At 38.8% G+C, this 18,491-nt stretch overlaps 1 protein-coding gene across 1 annotated transcript in view; it reads left to right on the forward strand.

Annotated features, from left to right (window-relative positions):
- Positions 1 to 18,491, forward strand: part of LOC131034462 (glycerophosphocholine acyltransferase 1) — a 98,817-nt gene that overhangs the window by 42,747 nt on the left and 37,579 nt on the right. The window contains exons 2-4 of the mRNA XM_057965956.2: positions 4,066 to 4,152; positions 4,624 to 4,681; positions 4,791 to 4,891. Coding sequence (XP_057821939.1) covers positions 4,066 to 4,152; positions 4,624 to 4,681; positions 4,791 to 4,891 — 246 coding nt within the window. The remainder of the gene's footprint in view (positions 1 to 4,065; positions 4,153 to 4,623; positions 4,682 to 4,790; positions 4,892 to 18,491) is intronic.

The raw sequence follows: 18,491 nt of genomic DNA on the forward strand, positions 1-18,491 counted from the left end.
CTGGTAACCTGTCCACATCTTCCACACAAGTCAAATACTAACTTGTGTACCGGTGACTTCAGTGGTCATTCCTCTGAATGACATTCTCTTCTTTACCTTACCAGTGTTTTGCAACACAAGGTGATATCAAAGATATCTCATCTTGTACTCTTGTATGACACTGATGCACAAACATCTCTTCTACCGGTAGTCATCCCATACCAGTTGACATCAATGACAACACAATGCCAACACCTATATGGTGGCCAACACCTCATCAAGATGCCTAATTTGATTTTCCCTTGTCTTTCTATTAATGAGAATATCATGAAAGAACACGAAAAGGAATTTCTGAAGTAGCTTGTTGAAGGTGTGGTCATGCAAGATTGGAAGGTTGTGGGAGCATTGGTCAATTCAAAGGGCATGACTAGAAACTCATAGTGCCCATAATGACACTTGAATGCTGTCTTGTGGATATCTTGCTCCCTCACTTTGATCTGGTGGTATCTTGATTGAAGATCAATCTTTGAAAAATACACTATGCCATGTAGCTCATCAATCTTGGGAATATGATACTTATTTTTCATTGTCTTTTATACAGTGCACGGTATTCAAGGCACATCAAATTAGTACCATCCTTCTTCTTCACTAGAACAACTAAAGAAGCAAAGGGACTTGAGCTAGCCCGAATATGTCCCATGTCTAGTAACTCCTTAATCTCTTTTCTCTACCTCTTTGAACCTTTTTGGATGTCGATAAGGAGTGGTAATAATGGGCTTAGAGCCCTACCATAGGTCTATCACATGTTTGAAACCATTGTTAGGAGGTCTCCTAAGAGGAATCTCATTGAAAACCAAATTGCGCTTATCCTACACTAATTGAATATCTATAAGATGTTGTCCACTGCTATCAGTAGGGGCCTTAGATGAAATCAAACATGGAGCTGCCCATGCAACATCTCCATGTCTAATTATGCTCTCCATCCTCTTCGTTGTCACAATCTTGGTTGCACCTTTGGACATGACTACCTTCATACCATCCACTCTAAACTTCAACTCCATACTCTAAAAGTTCTATGGATACTTTCCCAATGAGTGAAGCTATCGAATGCCTAGAACGACATTAATATCTTCCAAATCAACTTCATCGAAATCATTTATGATAGTGTACTTGCCTAGGCAATATTTAGCTGTGGGACTCATTTGGTACAAATGATCGAAAGGCCATATGCCACTACCACATTGAAGTCCTCAAAGTTTTCTTCCTGCAATCCCCTCTTAACCATCAATGCATAATCTATAAAGTTGTGCGTTGCCCCACTATCCTACCAATATAGTAACACGCTGACCTTGTAAAACTCCATGAACTCTGAATGAGTTATATCTAGGAGTGCTAGAAGTGTAGCGATGGTTCCACCCTTCACCCCCTCGGGTGAATGCTCATCTTCTTCCACATGCTTCCCATTTCACCCCCTCAGGTGAATGCTCGTCCCCTTACACATGCTTCCCATCTAAATCACTCTGTTCATTGTCATTGGCTCCTTCTACCTTCTCTTCCTCACCATTTGAAACCACTTCGATATAGTGTACCTTCCTTTTTCCCAAACATCTATGACCTAGTTCCCAAGGCTATTTGCAGCTGAAACATAATTTTTTTCTGCATAGTTCATTTCAAACCTGATCATCCATACCATTCTTCTTAGGCCACTCCCTTTGAAAGGTTTCTTATCTTAGACTAAAAAGTAAAATGGTTTAGGCTAATATCTGTTTCTAGGAAATTCTCCATGTTTCTAGCCCTCTTGATTGCATCCTGCAAGGCATTAGAATCAAATGCTTTGATCCAACCACAAAGTGGTTCTGACAATCCCTCCATGAATAGAACACTTAATCTGTGCTTAGGAACATTTGTGACCATAATTGATAGCTTTTGGAACTCTGAAATATATGAGTCAACTAATCCTATATGTTTCAGCTGTGCCAATTCTTTGAAGTGTAGTTCCAGATCCTTCCTATCAAATTGGTCAATCAACCTCTAAGTAAAATTAGCACATGAAGTGATATTGTCATGCCCTAAGGTCACTAACCCATGGTACCATAACTCATGTGCTTCTCCATCTAAATGAAGTGTAGCGTACTTAATTGCTTCCAACTTTTCATGAGGTTAAGTTGGAAATAGGTGTCTAACTTCTGCACCCATGAATGTGCAGTACATTTATTTGAACCATCATTTTACCCACCTTGCACTGCAAATCATTGTTGTGCTCTTGTCTTCTCTTTCCTCTAGGTCTATTTGACAAAAAACTGCAAAGGACATAGATGCAGGAAACTCATCACCTAAAGATTAATACTCCCTTAAAGACTCTTTTCAACCTTCAGGACCAACATGTTGTTCTGCTTGTTCTCTAGGTGGTGCCTCCAAAAATTCAGGCATTAGAGGCCTAGGAGTAGTTCTACTAGCTGTCCTGGAATTGTTTATTGGAATATTAGTGTTGCTACCTTCTCCTTGGTTGCCATTATGTTTGTTGTTGCCATTGTTCTCATGATCACTCTGATTATTTCTGTTATTTGTATTCATGGTCTCCATCATCTTGGTTATTGACTAAACCAACTGCTATTGTCCCCTTGCTAGATCATTTAATATGGCCATGATAATGGGATCTTGCTATTCATGCATGTCCCCCATTCTTCCTTCCTCTTTTGAGTTTGAACTAAACACACCTCTTTCTCTCCTTCTGTAAGTGATGTAATTTGTATCTTCCGGATTCATTAAATAGTTTCAGATATCAAGTTTGTTTCGAAACCAAACTAGGCTGGCAAGATCATTTGCCCTAATACAATGGAAAATCCCTGCTAGATTTTTCACTAAAGTTTTGTATTCTTTTCCATAGACATTTTGTCAAATGGTTGCAGGAATGTGAGTCTGATAAGTGAATGTGTTTTGTTTGCTTATTTTCAGGTTTGCAATGTTTGAATTCTTTTAACAACGCTTAGAAATATATAAACAATTTTATATGCAAACTGGACATGAATATATCAATTAACAATCATTTGTCAAAACAGAAATGAGCATATTATGTGACAGTATTTCATGTATTTCTGACCTTATAATTGCTTTGCATGATCTTAACAAATTGCTGTTTGCAAACTACAAGATTGAGGCTGAAATATGCATCGGACTTGCCAAGGTAAATTAATATCAACCAACCAGCAACTATGATGGTGCTATTCTGGTTTCCAGCGACCCACAGAAGCTTTCCTAAACACCTGCAAATGACTCTTCTATCTCGGTCAGCCAAGATGGAATGTTATTGCAGTCTGGAACTTTCCTCCAAAGGCTTGATTTGTCTCTTTTTCTGGATGCAGCTAGGAATCAAGAAGTCTCTCAGTGAAGTTGGAACCATGGATATATAAATCCAGCAATCAAACCCACGCTGCCAAGGTGATGTCACGCCCTTATCTGCAGATTGCAATCACCAAGCTATTCCAAAGACCCACGCCAGTATAAGTGTCTTCTCCTTCTCACGTTAGCAAAGGAAATAGCAATCGCCCAAATCACTGAAGTCCAATAAATAGGATTAATCTTCCATAGGGCACCCTATCTCACGACCATTTACTCTCAGATGATAGCAACCAAAATATCAAGCCAAATGACTCCTTACCAATGCCTTGGACTCACACCTCCTATAGCAAATGATATCACCCAATACTAGAGACCAACTCGCCCAATAATATGATCTTCTACCAAGGAATTATAGGATTTGAATGTCATGGCTATTATAGTTAGGATTTTGCTAAATTATATAGTGAATATTTCAGTATTATGATACGACCTCAAGGAATGTGACTTAGAGGCTCTAATAATTATCGTACTTGTCTTATTAACTTTTGTTGCAATAGTTTGTTAAAATTTAGCAGGGTTTTTGATACCAGGGTTTAAACATTGTCATATATATCATTGATGTCAATAGATTTATGATTTTTTTTGAATAGATTCATCAAATTTAGCAGTGTATCTGCTAGAGCTAAGATATTTCTAAATTATCTAGCAAATTAAGCACTTACAGTAGGATTATTTTACATTTTGCAGGTGGTACTCAACACGAAATCAATATTGTCAAAACAGGCTAAGAAGATTGCCAAGCAAGCTGAAGAACATGAGTGCTTTATTAATAAGGTTCAGTTTTTGTAGAGATTTTTTGCAATTCATTGTTTAAAACATTTCTTGTTCTCCTGTATTTATTTCTTCTTGAACGTTGTTAGTTTTAGCTTGGACAGAAAAAATCACATCAAACACTATATAGTCTCTGCACATTTAGATTTTCATCTTTTACAGAATAATTAAAAAATCATGTTATGGACTACTTGTGTCATTCTACTTGAAACTTGAAAGTATAAATCCACACAAGAAGACCCAGATGGATTTTTGGGAAGTACGGGTAATATTTGACATCGTCTTGAGTGATAAAATCATAAATATTATGAAGAAGAAAATGTTAATTGCATAATAAGAAAATGTTAATTGTATAATAATTTTTGCTCTGATGAACAGAGATCTATTCTTTGGCAATATCTTCAGAAGTAGAAGAATAGGAATTCTATTGTGGCCATAAATGTTCAGAAACTGACTAGTTTTTTGTGGATTCAGGTTACTCACTTTTGTGGGGTCCTTGGTTTTGGGACATTTTGCTTTTTACTTGGGTCAAGTGAGTATCATTCTGAGGACAGATTCAAATTATGTCATCAACTTACTGTATTATAAATTTCTGTATCTGCCTTTTGATTACTGTAATAAGGGAGACTTTCACCATGCAGGACCCCAGGATATTCCCTACTTGTACTGTGGCCTCTTATTTGTCATGATTCCACTCCGCTGGATATATTATAAGTTTAAAAAGTTGCATTACTACTTGCTTGTAAGTTTCCTGGACTTCAAATTGTTTAAAGAAGGGAATTTTGATTTCATGTTACTTCAGAACATTGATGGTCTGCCTGAAAATAAATCTCGAATTGTGGATATAAATTCAAATGATGCGTCTTATGGAGATAATATGTAAGAATTTGTTTGTGCTGCTTTGACAACAAGCAACTTCTTATTGCTCTGATTGGGGCTTATCTATAATGAGAATACTTATTACTATTAATGTAGGATTATAAACCAAATTTTTTAATTTTTCTTTACTGTAAACAAGCTACTCCAACAGCCATTCCTTATCCCTTCTTTATTGTTGCTGGTTGTAGATCCAAAGCCCAGTAATTCTGAAATCAGTCAAGAAATTGATTTGTGGTTGCATTTTCCCAGATGTTGGTTAAGTAATGATCTGGCTCTGCAAGTGACTAGTGTCATTCTCCACATCATGTCATACCTCCTGCAGATAGTTACTGCTAACATACTGTGGGACTTGTTGACGGGTGTTTTGTGACCACACGAACACAGAATAAAGTGCCAAAGGACACTCTATCCTCTCTTGAGCAAAGACCCCTCGTATGCTAAGATTGCGAAGATCATAGAGGCGACTCCAAGGTTCCTATTGTGAACTTGCGACTTTATATTGGATATGAGCTCGCTTGGCTTGATATTTTGCTAGTAATCCAAGGGGGACTTACGTGCAGTGACTAAGACTTGAACAAATTGAAACTTCAAGGAGTTATTACTAATGATTTAGCAATAGATAGCTCTTTTGGAAATGTTTTCTCAATAAAATGCAAAAAGTAAATAGGAAAGGTTTTAGAGAGGTTCTAATCTAAATATAAAGAACTCAAAGGACAACAAAGGTTCAGGTGAAATCGACCACACTTTGTTTCGCCAACGTTAGACAACTACACATAGGGAGGTGCAATCTTCAAAGGTTGTGCAAAAGATTTTCATATCATCAATGAACACTATCAAAGAGCAATGCTCATTTGATAATCCAAGTTAAACATACACATTTAAGAGGCTCAGTCCAACCTTGCACTGCAAATAGAAATCATCTAACTGCAAAAGGTATGAGCGAATGATCTCACCACGAAACAAAGCTATCTATCTCATTCATCTAATTGCTTGGAAACAAATCTAACTACTCGAGGAAGAGAAACCATGCAAACTTCAAAATAACACAACTAAACACCAAAATCCAATGTATTGCTCTTATTATCTTGATAGCTTATAGCAACAATCTCATACAAATTCTCTATCTTTTACAAATGAGGGGGTGAACCCCTTTTATAGGCCCCAAAATGAAAATGGATGACCTAGATTACAATGATATCAATGGCTAAGATTTGCCCATGCAAAACCCTAATTAGGGTTTGATCCAAAATGACCATATGTGGCACCAAGTAGTGGGCATGGTCATAAATAAGGAATCACACCCATTTGCATTTAATAATACATCACTCCACCTTACATTAAATAACCCACTAATCCATCAAAGAGCCCACTATGCATTAAATGACCCATCACTTCATTAGGCATTTAATAGATTCTCGTCCAAAATAGGATGACCATTATCTCTCTCTGACGGAAAATGTGATGAATCTAGTCATGATGGCCTCAAGATCTCCTACAGAGACACTTGGCACAGTCTACAACTTGTATTCCAACATGGCAGTATCCTTTTCACACTAGGAGAAAAACTTCTCCCATCTTGGCACAATCTCCTGAGTCTTGCGCATTACACTTGAGAACAATGAAACATTCTCTAGATGTTCCTTCGAGAAGGATTCCACGAAGAAGAATTCATGCAGTTTGTCCTTTAGGTTGTCCACTATCAGCTCCTCGCTAGTTAATCTTTTTACGAACAATGCCTCGACAGTGTTGAGGATTTCTTGCTGAATTTTCTTGACCGCTGTCATCAATAGAGCTGACTCCATATTAGATCTTTCGAAGAAGTCCTTCCCAGTACTTACTGCATAGAACCACTGAGGGAAGTCATATGCTTCATTTTGTTTGATGACTTCTTCATCTATCAACGCCTACCTAGGAATCTCCGTTAGTGCCTCAAGACATGGAATAGTCAAGTCTTGATAGATGTGTATATCCTCCCATGAATTGTCCACACTTTCTAATCTGCCCAGGATAGCTAGGATCCTCCAGTAGAACTGAGCCAAATCTTGAATGAATTTGCAAGTTGTAGTGAAGACATTTTCTACCCATTCCGTAGAATATTGAGCAATTTTCCTTATCTCTTCAAGTCCATCCACTGATTCCTTCGGAAGAGGAGGGAGGAACAAAAGTTTGATCTTCTTCTTTGAATGGACAAATCAGGTGTCATACATACTCACATAAGGCTTTGTTCTCACTCTTCAACTTCCTATTTTTCTCTTCCACTTTCTTCATCTGCTCCTTTAGTGCTAGGGAAGATCCATCAAATTCTTCTATCACTCATGCCTTGGCAGCATGCCCCAAGTCAATTGCTGTAACATCAAATTCATTTGGAGTGATCTCGTTTCTGTCATTGTCAACCTTGGGCACAACCACATGCAAAGTCTCGGATCCTGATTCATCTCTTGTAACCTTAGAGAATTTCTTTACCACCTTTTTCTCTATTGGCTTGTTTATCTGGTTCAGAAATTCCTCAATCTCAAGTGTAGGATCCATTTCTTCCTCTGGCTCCTTCCTAATTCTCTCTTTCAGCCAATCTGGAGCGGCTGTCTGCTAATCATGAATCTCAAGCTATTCCTATTCCTATGTTACTTCCTCAAAGGGTCTAAGTCTCCCATTGTTGTTTCTTGGAAACAATCCCGAACTTGCTATTTTGTATTCGGAGGAAGTTCTTGTTCTTCATTTCTTTGTTGAACATGCCTTCGAAAAGCATTGGCATTGAGTATACCCTATGCCTGCGGAAAGTCCTGGACTTCATCTTCGAGCTGACTTCCTGCAACTTCTCTTGTGAAGATATCAACTTCATGTACGCTTGAGGAGCTGTTAGGTGATTGTGCTTCTTCCAACCTTTGCCTCTTTTGTTATGGTTCCTCCCTTGGAACCTCCTTCCTTTTCCATGTCTGTGAATTCCCGGGGACATTTTTCTCCTTTCTATGTTTTGTCCTCTCCTGAGGGATTGCTTCTTCTTTGGCTTGGGCTCCCGATGATCCTTCAGTGGCCTCATCTTGGGATTCGATGTCTCCCATCAAATTGTAAGTCAGGCGGGTGTTCTTTGCCTTCTACTTATTGATATGACGTTCGACCTTGTGCCTTGTGAATTTCATAACTGGCTGGCTTGAGATATCTAGATCATCAATTTTTGGTCCTAACCTGTTAGGAACTTGGATTGGCTTATCCTTTTCTTTTTCATAATCTGGGTGATCTGTGTTCCCATCTTCTTCTATTTGATCAGACACTTGGATAATTTCACATATTCTTATCAACTTAAGAGGCAATCTGGAAACATTTTTTTTCCTGATCTCAAAATCATCCTTGGCGTTTGCCAATAATCCTCTAGCTGCATACTGTGCTTGTGCCTTACGCTAGCCACTATTCTTATCTTATCATATGGATCGAAATCCAATCTTGCGTGAGGTGTGAGGTGGTAGAATAGAAGTTCATCTGCTGACTTCTCTGCTGCTGCCAATGATGGGCACAATTCATCATAATCTCCTACGACAATTGGAAATTCGATCCCAATCTTCTTTTTCTTCTTTTGAATCTTGTCATAGGTAGTCAACTGTCTCGTTACCTTCAACAACACCATTTTATCTGTTGGATATCTTGGGAGTCTATAGGGATGGGCAAAGAATCCTTGGACCCCGATATAAGTAAATCTTGGAAACTGAATGTACCAGGCCCCATATTTCTTTACCAACTTCCTTGCGTCTTGTGACAACTTTGTGTGAACACCTCCTTGCAACGATCTGGCAATGTGCATGGTGAAGGTGTCACTTGCTTTCTTGAAGGAAGTAGTGCTGTACAAGTGCAACTGCAGATAGCACTAGTAGACTTTCAACTGTCCTGGACCACATCCCATGGGTCCTGTTGATGTGTTTTCTATGCACATGCGAACACAGAATAAAATACCCAAAAGTATCTTATCCTCTCTTGAACAAAGTCTCTCAAATGCTGAAGATTAGCTTAGGGATCACTTGAGATAACTCCAAGGTTCTGGTATGTCGGGTCATGACGTGTGGACAAGCACAGTTGGTTGATGTGATAAATTGTTGGATGCTTGAATCGTTGGAACTTGATCATCTGATGTTGCAATCTTGTGATGCTTTTTTTATCCTAAACTAGCTTGAATTAAAAAAAAGGGCAAAGGAAAGGGTTGAGAGTCTATTCTAAGACCTAGAATGTAAGAAGATGGATGAATGATTAGATGGAATCCTACTGGGTGAGGTCTCACCATCAACTTGAACAATTTGACACAAGCTCAGTGCAATCTTCTAAGGACATTTCAAAGATGTTTAAATCATTACCATCAAACATTGATCACCATTCAAGTTAATGCATAAATAATGGACGCATAACAATTTGAAGTTAAGCTCATATCATTCCAGTTGACCACACAAGACACACTTACAATCAACAAGAGGCTAGTGGTATGGACTAAACGGATTCCACATAAATGCATTCAACAATTTCCTCCATCCAATCTAATCAACATGAAAGTAAATTGAGAAGTAAAGATCATGCAAGTTGTTGAAGTAACCAATCAAATTCACCATAACTTCAATGAAATCAATTGCTCTTTACAACAAGGTTTGGCACAATCTTTGCCTTCTCCTAATCTAACTTCTATTCTAATCTAGCTATCATCTTAGCTCTATTCACTATTCACTACTCTATTCACTAACTATTAACCTTTACAAATGAGAGATTTGAGCCTTTTTAGTGCTCTCAATACAATTCAATGGCTTAGATCAATTTGAGATCAATGGCCGAGATTTTACAATGAAAACCCTAATTAGGGTTTGTTACAACAAACTCAATTCTGGCCAATGAAATAATTACATCATTTAGCATGACCAATAGATAATAAGGGTAGGTGCCTCGAAGTTTGTGCCGTCATGTATGAGTCAAGTTCATTGCATCTAGACGTGCTGATGTGGAACTTCTTTGATTGGTGGAGTAGCGACTGGGATGATGACTAGGATGCCTCTTGCACTTGTAGACTTGATTCATCACCATGAAGCGATGTTGAGAGATATCTCTTGATACTCAACATTTCAAGCTCGCTCAAAGTAGTGGCGATGGTGGGAAGCATCATTCATCCATTCTTGTTTGCTTATCCTGCCTTGAGATGATTGTATAATCTCTCCCTTATACTTCAAGATCTTGACCTTTTCATGTCATCTTAATGCGATGAGAGTACTTGAGATTCTTCCTTCCTTGATACCCTTGTGCTTGCTGATGAAGTTTTCTTCTTGAACTTGCATGGTGGCGGAGTCTTGCAATCTTCTCTCTCTCATTTCTTCAAGGTGCTGTTTTGCAATTTGTATCATCCTCCTTTCATATCTGCAAAACAAAACAAGTATGGTATCAAATACTCGTGACATATAGATTTTACACACCTTAATATGATCTCTGATTTCAATGTATTGCAGGTCTGATAGGTGTATCTAGGGGAGATCAATCCTTTTGATGACTGAATTTGCCATCTTTATGATGAAATTCGCTCAATATGCTTCCTTGCTGAGTTAATTCGCCTTCTCATTGATGAACTTTGTTGCCAAAGTTGATTGTAATTGTTGTCTTGCTTGTGAAATTCGCTGTCTGCTGATCAGATTCGCTGTAGGAGAGAAATATTTTGAATTGGTGATTGAACAAATGATCTTGATTTCTTCTTATGGCGCTTAAAGGAAAGGTTGTGTCTCTCCCTATGTAGGCCGACCTGGCTTAATAAAAGTAAAATTAAGTTTGTTTTCCCTTGCTGGCCAACTTGACACAAGTTAAAGAAATTTATATTTTCTTTTGGTGCCATACTCATGTTTGATTAGTCTTTGAAGTGCATTGGAATATTAAGGAAATTCGCTCTCCTCTCTCAATTTGTGAAGTTCGCTCCCCTCCTTCAATTTGTGAAGTTCGCTCTCATAGGCCCGGACATGAAGTTCGCTCCCCTCAGTGAGTACATGGAGTAGCCCTCTAACTTACCTTTCATCATCTTAAATTCAAAATTGTTCTCTCCTAAGCATGTTAAGACATCAAATCAGCTTAAGGAAATGATCTATTAGGAGTTTTGCATCTTATTTTGGGCAAATGAGACAAATTCGCTCCCCTAGGCCAGAACATGAAGTTCTCTTTCCTCTCTCCATTCATGAAGTTCGCTTCCCTCCTTTGATTCTTGAAGTTCACTCCCCTCCTCTGATTCCTGAAGTTCGCTCCTGTACCTTAGTTCATGAAGTTTGCTTTTAACTCAAAATCACTATTTCTTTGCATATGAAGTTCACTCTTGGAGGTCATCACATGAAATTCTCTCTCAAACTCATTCTCATGAAGTTCGCTCTCCATCCACAAGACATGAAGTTCGCTCTCCTACTCCTAAACATGAAGTTCGCTCCCCTATGCTCAAACATAAAGTTCGCTCCTCTTGCCTTGAAGATGAAGTTCGCTCCCTTGGGCATGAAGATGAAGTTCGCTCTCCTGGGCTTGAACATGAAGTGATCTTTGAACTTCTACCTTTCATCTTCTTAACTCAAAATGACTCTTTCCAAACATCCAATCTGCTCAAGGTAGTGGTCTTGCCATCAATCTTACAAATTCACCTTCAATTAGGAACACACGGAGTAGAGTTCATTCCATAACTTTGCACTTGAAATTCGCTCTTGAAGCTTAGCACATGAAGTTCGCTCCCCTATGCTTAGACATGAAGTTCGCTCCCCTATGCTTGGACATGAAGTTCGCTCCCCTGGCCTTGAAGGTGAAGTTTGCTCCCCTAGCCTTGAAGGTGAAGTTCACTCCCCGCTCTCAGTTCATGAAGCCAATTTCAAACTAAAACAAACTTTTCTTCAATCACTTCATTGTTGCTTCAACTCAACCCTTAGGTTTTTTAAAAGTCTTCATCTACAAAAATATGTCAAACTTTCCCTATGAAGGCCTAAAATGCAAAATTCGCTCCTATCAAAGGATACATGAAGTAAACTTTTCTCCAAAGGAGGAGTACTTGAGGTGACCTCAAATCGAAATCATGCTCACTATCTTCATTCAAATGCTCTAAATCACACTCAAACAAGGTTTTTAAGGGAAATTCGTTCCAAAAGTGATGGTAAATGAAGTATGCTCTTGAGGGTAGTGAAGGCTCTAACTCACCTTTTCTCTCTTTCGCTCACTCCCTCAACGTTGATGCATCTGCAATATTCACCATGTAGTCTTAGGATGAATTTTCACTCTTTGGGAGAGGCACAAGGAGCTCGCTCCACAAGGGGTGCACATGAAGTGAAGTTCACTTCTCAAGAGGAGCACTTGAAGTGACTTGTTGTGACCTTTTTCACATATCGCCCCATTGAAGATGGGGACCCTCTCCTTTCCTGCTTTCTAGGGTTTTTGTTAGTGCCCGTGACCTTCCGCTTTAGTTCTGATCGGTTCTGTCAAGTTTTGAACGGTTTGTCCTAAAGATTGAAAGTCAGTTTGTGCAAGCCAAGTGATAATGGAGTCCAGACACCGTCAAGGTGCCTAGAAAGGCCAAAGGACGAAGAACGCAATTGATTTGAACGGGTTTGAACAACTTTCTATTTTTAGAAAGTTTGCTTTTTTCGCTTTTTCCTATTTTTTAGGAAGTTTCATTTTTGGCATTTTTAGCCTAATGCCCGGTATGGCTATTTTTAGAAAGTTTTCCCTATTTTTTAGGGATGTCTGCTTTTTGCTTTTTCGGAGTGGGTACCTAGGGTTTGCACTGGTACCACTGACCTGCTTCGATTGTGATCGAGAACTTTCAAGTTTTGACCTAGAAAGCTAAGTTCCTACATTTTAGGGGTCATGATGCTTCAGATGGTTTGCCTGAGTATGGATTTCAAATTTCAAGTTAATCTAGTTAAAATTGAAGAAATTGTGGAATTTTGAAGTTTTCCAAATATTTTTGTAGTCTGGCTAATAATGGATTGATGGTGAGTGTTATGGTAGGAAGTTGAAAAATCTGCCCTATGGAGAGAGTTAAAAAGTCCGCCATGAAGAATTGAGGTGATGCCCATGTCAAAGAAGTTCCAAAAAGTCCGCCCTATGGGATGGTGGTGAATAGTTATGGCCAGCTCAAAACTCCGCCCTATCCATGGTGACATCAAAGCAAGTCTAAGGCAAGCAAAAGTCTGCCTTCTTGAACCAGCTCAAACTCCGCCTTCCAAGCTGCCTAAGAGGTGAAAAGTCCGCCCAAGTGGATAAAGGAAGATGCCTACCTCTAAAAGCCCGCCCTTGGAAGTATGAATATTGGAAATGGACTCCAAAAAAGTCCGCCATGATAAGTGTAGCCCTCAAACTCCGCCCTTCAAGCTGCCTAGGAAGCCAAAAAGTCCGCCCTCTTCATGGTTGAGTTCCAAGTCTTCAAGAAAGTCCGCCCAAGCATGATGATGGAGATGCCTAAAAAAGTCCGCCCTAGGAGGAAGGTATATGAAGTGAACATGAGAAACTCCACCCTATGGAGAGAGATGAAAAGTCCGGCCTATGGAGATGCCTAAAAAGTCCGCCCAAGTTGTGGTCTTCAAAAGTCCGCCCTATGGATGAAGTAAAAGGTGCACATGTTTTTGTAATATCCCTTGGCTAATCTGACCCTATTTTGCTTATTTGAACCCCCAAGGAATATTGTCAAACACTTGGCATACAATGTTTGAAGCCGTTGTAGTGAATTCTTTATTTGTCTTCTTTGTGTTTGTAGGCTGCAAATGAAGTTATGGAAAGCTTCTAACAATGCAAAGTTGTTATAGAAATGATATGCTAGCTATTTTAGACCTTACACACACATGGAATGACTGAAATTAACTAGTACAGCTAGTAGACATTAAGACAAACACTTGTCATGCATCCCAAAGTACACCTACAGCCATTAGGCATTTAAGCAAACAGTTGGCATGAAAGCTAAGTGGCTGATCAATGTTGAATGTCACCTGGAATATCAATCGACCCCAATTTGTAGGTGATGAAGGCGGCTGTAGGGGTTTGCAGAATGTAGAAGAAGCAGCCAAAGACATTCAATCTTCATCATAAATCTGAACAAACATCTCCAATTTGGTCTCCACAAAGACCACAAAATTGGCAAGGTACTGTAGCATTTACTGTAGTGCGGTACTGTAGTGTTTACTATTCACGGGTATTGTAGCGCACTGTTCACGACACTGTAGCAGCAAATAAACCCTCTGTATGATGTTCTCAGTCTGCCATATACATAAGCCCTCAGCTATGCCAATAAATCTGAAAATAAATCCCCAATCAGCACAATGTCAACTTCTGGATGAAGCCAACCCTAGGAGCAACTTCAGATGAATATCTCACACCCTCAGATTGCTGATGCAATGAAGTCTTCACGTTCTTCAATGCCGATACTCTGGACAAGCTGCAGAAACTCCAGCTTCTTCTCCAAAGCCAAGAGACAAGTCTTCTCATAAAAAATAACAATGATCAAATCCCCCTCCTCTTCTTTTCAAAAGCCTTATATATATTTCCCATGAAGGTTCGATTTTCTCCAATAAGACATTAAATCAATTAATGATATTAAATGACATTTAATGATATAATATTCACTTTGTCATTTAATATTTCACCTTGGTAAAAAAAAAACCACAATTAATTAATTAAATGGTCCCCTTTAATGATACTTGGACCCTTCCTTAAGTTATAATATAAAATTATATTATAACTTAATAATATAAGCTCAAAACATTAATGTTTATTTAAACTAAATAAACATTAATATCTCCATTAATATTCAACATTTTTGAACGCCGTCTGAACTGGGAGCTGACATGATGAAGCTGCATATGACCATACCCCCTTTACTAAAAATAGCAGGGGTCCATCTCTAACATCCCAAGACTTACTAAAAATAGGAAGTAGAGCAAATGATGTCCGAATGATGCCAAACGAAGACCAAACTGAAGCACTTTGAACACTGGAGATGATACCAATCCTCAAAAGACCCTCTATCCAACACATTAGCCTACAAGGGTCAGGATAATAGGCTAATCTCACAAAATCCAAGTCTGCTAAAATGGGGACATTGCATGTTTCATGAAGTCCGCCTTGTGGTGTCAAGGCAAATTTAAAGTGTAAGAAGAACTCCGCCTTGAAGGTGTTAAGGGTAGCAAGAGGTAAGTCTAAGGCAAGCAAAAGTCCGCCTTGGAAGGCATGAAAGATGATTTCAAAGTTAAGAAAGTCCGCTCTACTTGGAGGTTGAAAGATGATGCCTATGTCAAGAAAGTTTGTCCAACCTTGCAACAAGTTAGAAATATGACCAACAAAGTCCGCCTTGAGAGAGATGTGGTTAAGTTAAAACATGAAATGCACATAAACATAAGGAAAGTTCCCACTCTGAAAAAGGTCCAACTTGCCTTGCAGTAAGATGAGAAGCAAAACCTCATAAAAGTTCGCCTAAGTCAAAGGATTAGCGAGAAGGGAATATTCCTTGGTGATGTCATCAAAACCTTCATGAAATTCGAACTAAGTTCCAAATTAGAAAGGGATATTTGAAGATCAAGTTCGAATATGAGTTGGAAAATCAAAATAGAAACTTGAGATTGAGGAGAGATTCGAACTTGCAACTAAATTAGAGAGTTTTAGAAAGAAGATATTTGGAGATCAAGTTCGAGTTTAGGACTGAGTCTCAAATTAGAAACTTGCACTTGTGAAAGTTCGAACTAGATAAAGATGATTGTGCAACTCAAATAAAGTTAGAAACTTTCTCCATGAATATTCAGGACCGAAGCTGATTTAGAAACATGAATTGGAAGGATATTTGCGTGTTTCTAAATGTGAAAACCAACTCTAATACAAATAAACAATCTATCCTCTCATTATTGCACAACAAAAGTTCGAACTTTTTGAGCAAGTTAAGAGCAAATTTCAGAGTTATCTTGTAGGTTGAAGGAGGTTCAAAGAATATTTTCTCAGGTTGAATGTATTTTTGGAGGTTTTGAAGGCATTAATCATCATTTCCAGCTTTGTTCTTCATAAACGCTGACAGATTTTTGGAGTATAACTGGCTAATAGGAGGTAGATCATTCGAATTTTCTGAGTTTTTCTAAAGATCTTTCTGTCTTCTTGTCTTTTCTTCTCTCCCCATTGAAGGTGAAGTTGGTTAAATGCAGATTTATTACATAGGAGTTTTCCAAATTCGTTGGAGGTGATTTTTGTGGATTTATCCAAATTTACAGTAAGAAAGATCATGTTGGACTGAATGGGATGAGGGTTTTCAAGATTATAAGATCTGTTTTTTGGATTGAAATCGTAAAAGTGTGGAGTTTACATGTGAAAATTCCATCTGTTTGTGACTAAGTGTCAACAATAGAGTGAAATACCAACCACTTAGTCATCAAGATCCTAAATTTTAAGTTAAATTTCTGGTTTCTAACTTAAGTTTCATATTTATTCGCAGATTTCAAGCACGATGAAGTTCCAAGTAGACAAGGATGCTCCTCCTGAATCAAGAATGAACTCAAAATGGAAGAGTATCAGTGATACCAACCTCGGGCATATCAATCTGAGGGAGTTTAAGAAGCGAATGTTCGGCTTAGATAACCTTGTGCCTATCGTGACCGCATGAAAAATGATGAAGAGTGGTATCGTGCATGTTGTTGGCTTTCTCCCTACCATGCAGTGCACGGAGTTGGTAGTTGAGTGCGCTAGGCATTATAACCCTGTCAGTAGAGATATTGTGGCACCAGATGGAAGAGTGTTGGCCAATATCAGTGATGAGGCCATAAGGGAAGCTTTCAGAATTCCGGAATATCATAATGCTGTATATGTGACCAAGGATGAGGCTGATCGAATGTATCAAGACCATATGGAGGAGTACGACGCCACCATCAATCATTCATGGCTGGACAAAACAAGAAAGGGTGCCTCCAAGCTATCAAGGAAGAGCTTGCTAAGGGCGTTTTTTAAAGAGGATATTGGAGATATGATTGTCCTGTTGAACAAAATAATGGGTAATCCCCAAGGCGCTCCATTTGAGCCTTGGATGTATTACTTCATAAATGAGATAATGAGTGGAGTCAAGATGATTGACTGGGCTCAGATGATAAGCAATAACTTGGATAGCCAGCTGAAAAATTTGGAAGCAGATAGGACCTTTTACATGAGCTCATACTTGTTCTATTCCCTTGCTAGAACGTATAGATACATAGGCCTCACCTGTAGAGGGGAAGTGGGGAATAAAGAGAATCAATTTCCTGTCTACGATTGTTACCCTCAGCTGCACATGGAAGAAAAGTGTAATGTCCCCTTCTCACTGATGTTCTTTTAGAGGTCCATTAGCCTATTCCTGAGACCCGTAAGCTAGGTGGAATGAGTAATCAGGGTCTAGCATCGATGAAATGAGGACTTACTATTTTTAGTAAGTCAGGGGATGACCGTTCTGGTGCCATTGTCCGACCGAACACTCCTTGCTTTGCCTCTGGACGCGATGATCATATTTTTCTGAGCATTAATTCTTGACTTACTATTTTTAGTAAGTGGCTGGGTGGCACATTTCTATTTTTGGCAGTAGTCAGGGGTTTGAATTCTGCAGCAGTTTGTGGTCGTCTGGGTTCAGTTTCATCTTGGAGGTGATAATAATCAGTGCGGGAGATATTTGCAACATAATTAAATATTATTTCCTTTCCTAAGGTTAATATTTAATTAATCTATTTATTGGCTGCTGGTTTATTAAATTTGGGATTAATGCCTGTTTAATCCTAAGTTTGGGCGAAATTCAATTATTTTATGGGATGTGAAATTTTTTTTTTTAAAAGGGATATTATTTCACTTTACATCGCCATTTTGTGCCTAAGTGTCCAACGTGGGTCCTCCCCTCTCTTGGGCATGACTTTTGACTTAGGGAGTTGGGCGCTACTCTTGGGTCCACATGAAAGTGGAATGAAATTCAAATGCAAGCGTGGAATTTGGAGGGATGTCATTTGGATTTGAAGAATGAAGTTATAAATATGAGGCTTGGGTTCCCATTTGCACCATCTTGAAAATCTGTAATGTTATGCTGCCGGATTGGCGACAGAACTTGAGGCTTCGGAGTGCGTCTCCCTAGTGCTATCCAGTTTCGTACTTGAAATACAGTACCTAGCTGTGCCTTGTATTCTCCTATCACTTTCAGAGCTTTGCCATAGACATCTTGGTGTTGCAACGATTCTGGACTTGCTGGTTTTGCCTGTGGCTGAAACACATTTTTGCTCACATCTCTCTGCTGGAGTGTCTGATAGTTATGGGTATTATTCCTATCTTCCTTCCCAGCACTGGCAAATAAGTTTGTAAGTTTTTAGCACATTTGTTTGAGTATTGATTTAATTATGCAAAATCGAAATTCCTAGTCTAGGCATGGGTTTTTTGGGTTGCATTGGGATGCGTGCAAAATAAACAGAGGGTTGTTTGGGGTGTGGCTGTGATTGGTTGTCATTGTATTGGATGTATGG

This window comes from Cryptomeria japonica, chromosome 9, assembly GCF_030272615.1.
Source record: "Cryptomeria japonica chromosome 9, Sugi_1.0, whole genome shotgun sequence".
NCBI lineage: Eukaryota > Viridiplantae > Streptophyta > Pinopsida > Cupressales > Cupressaceae > Cryptomeria > Cryptomeria japonica.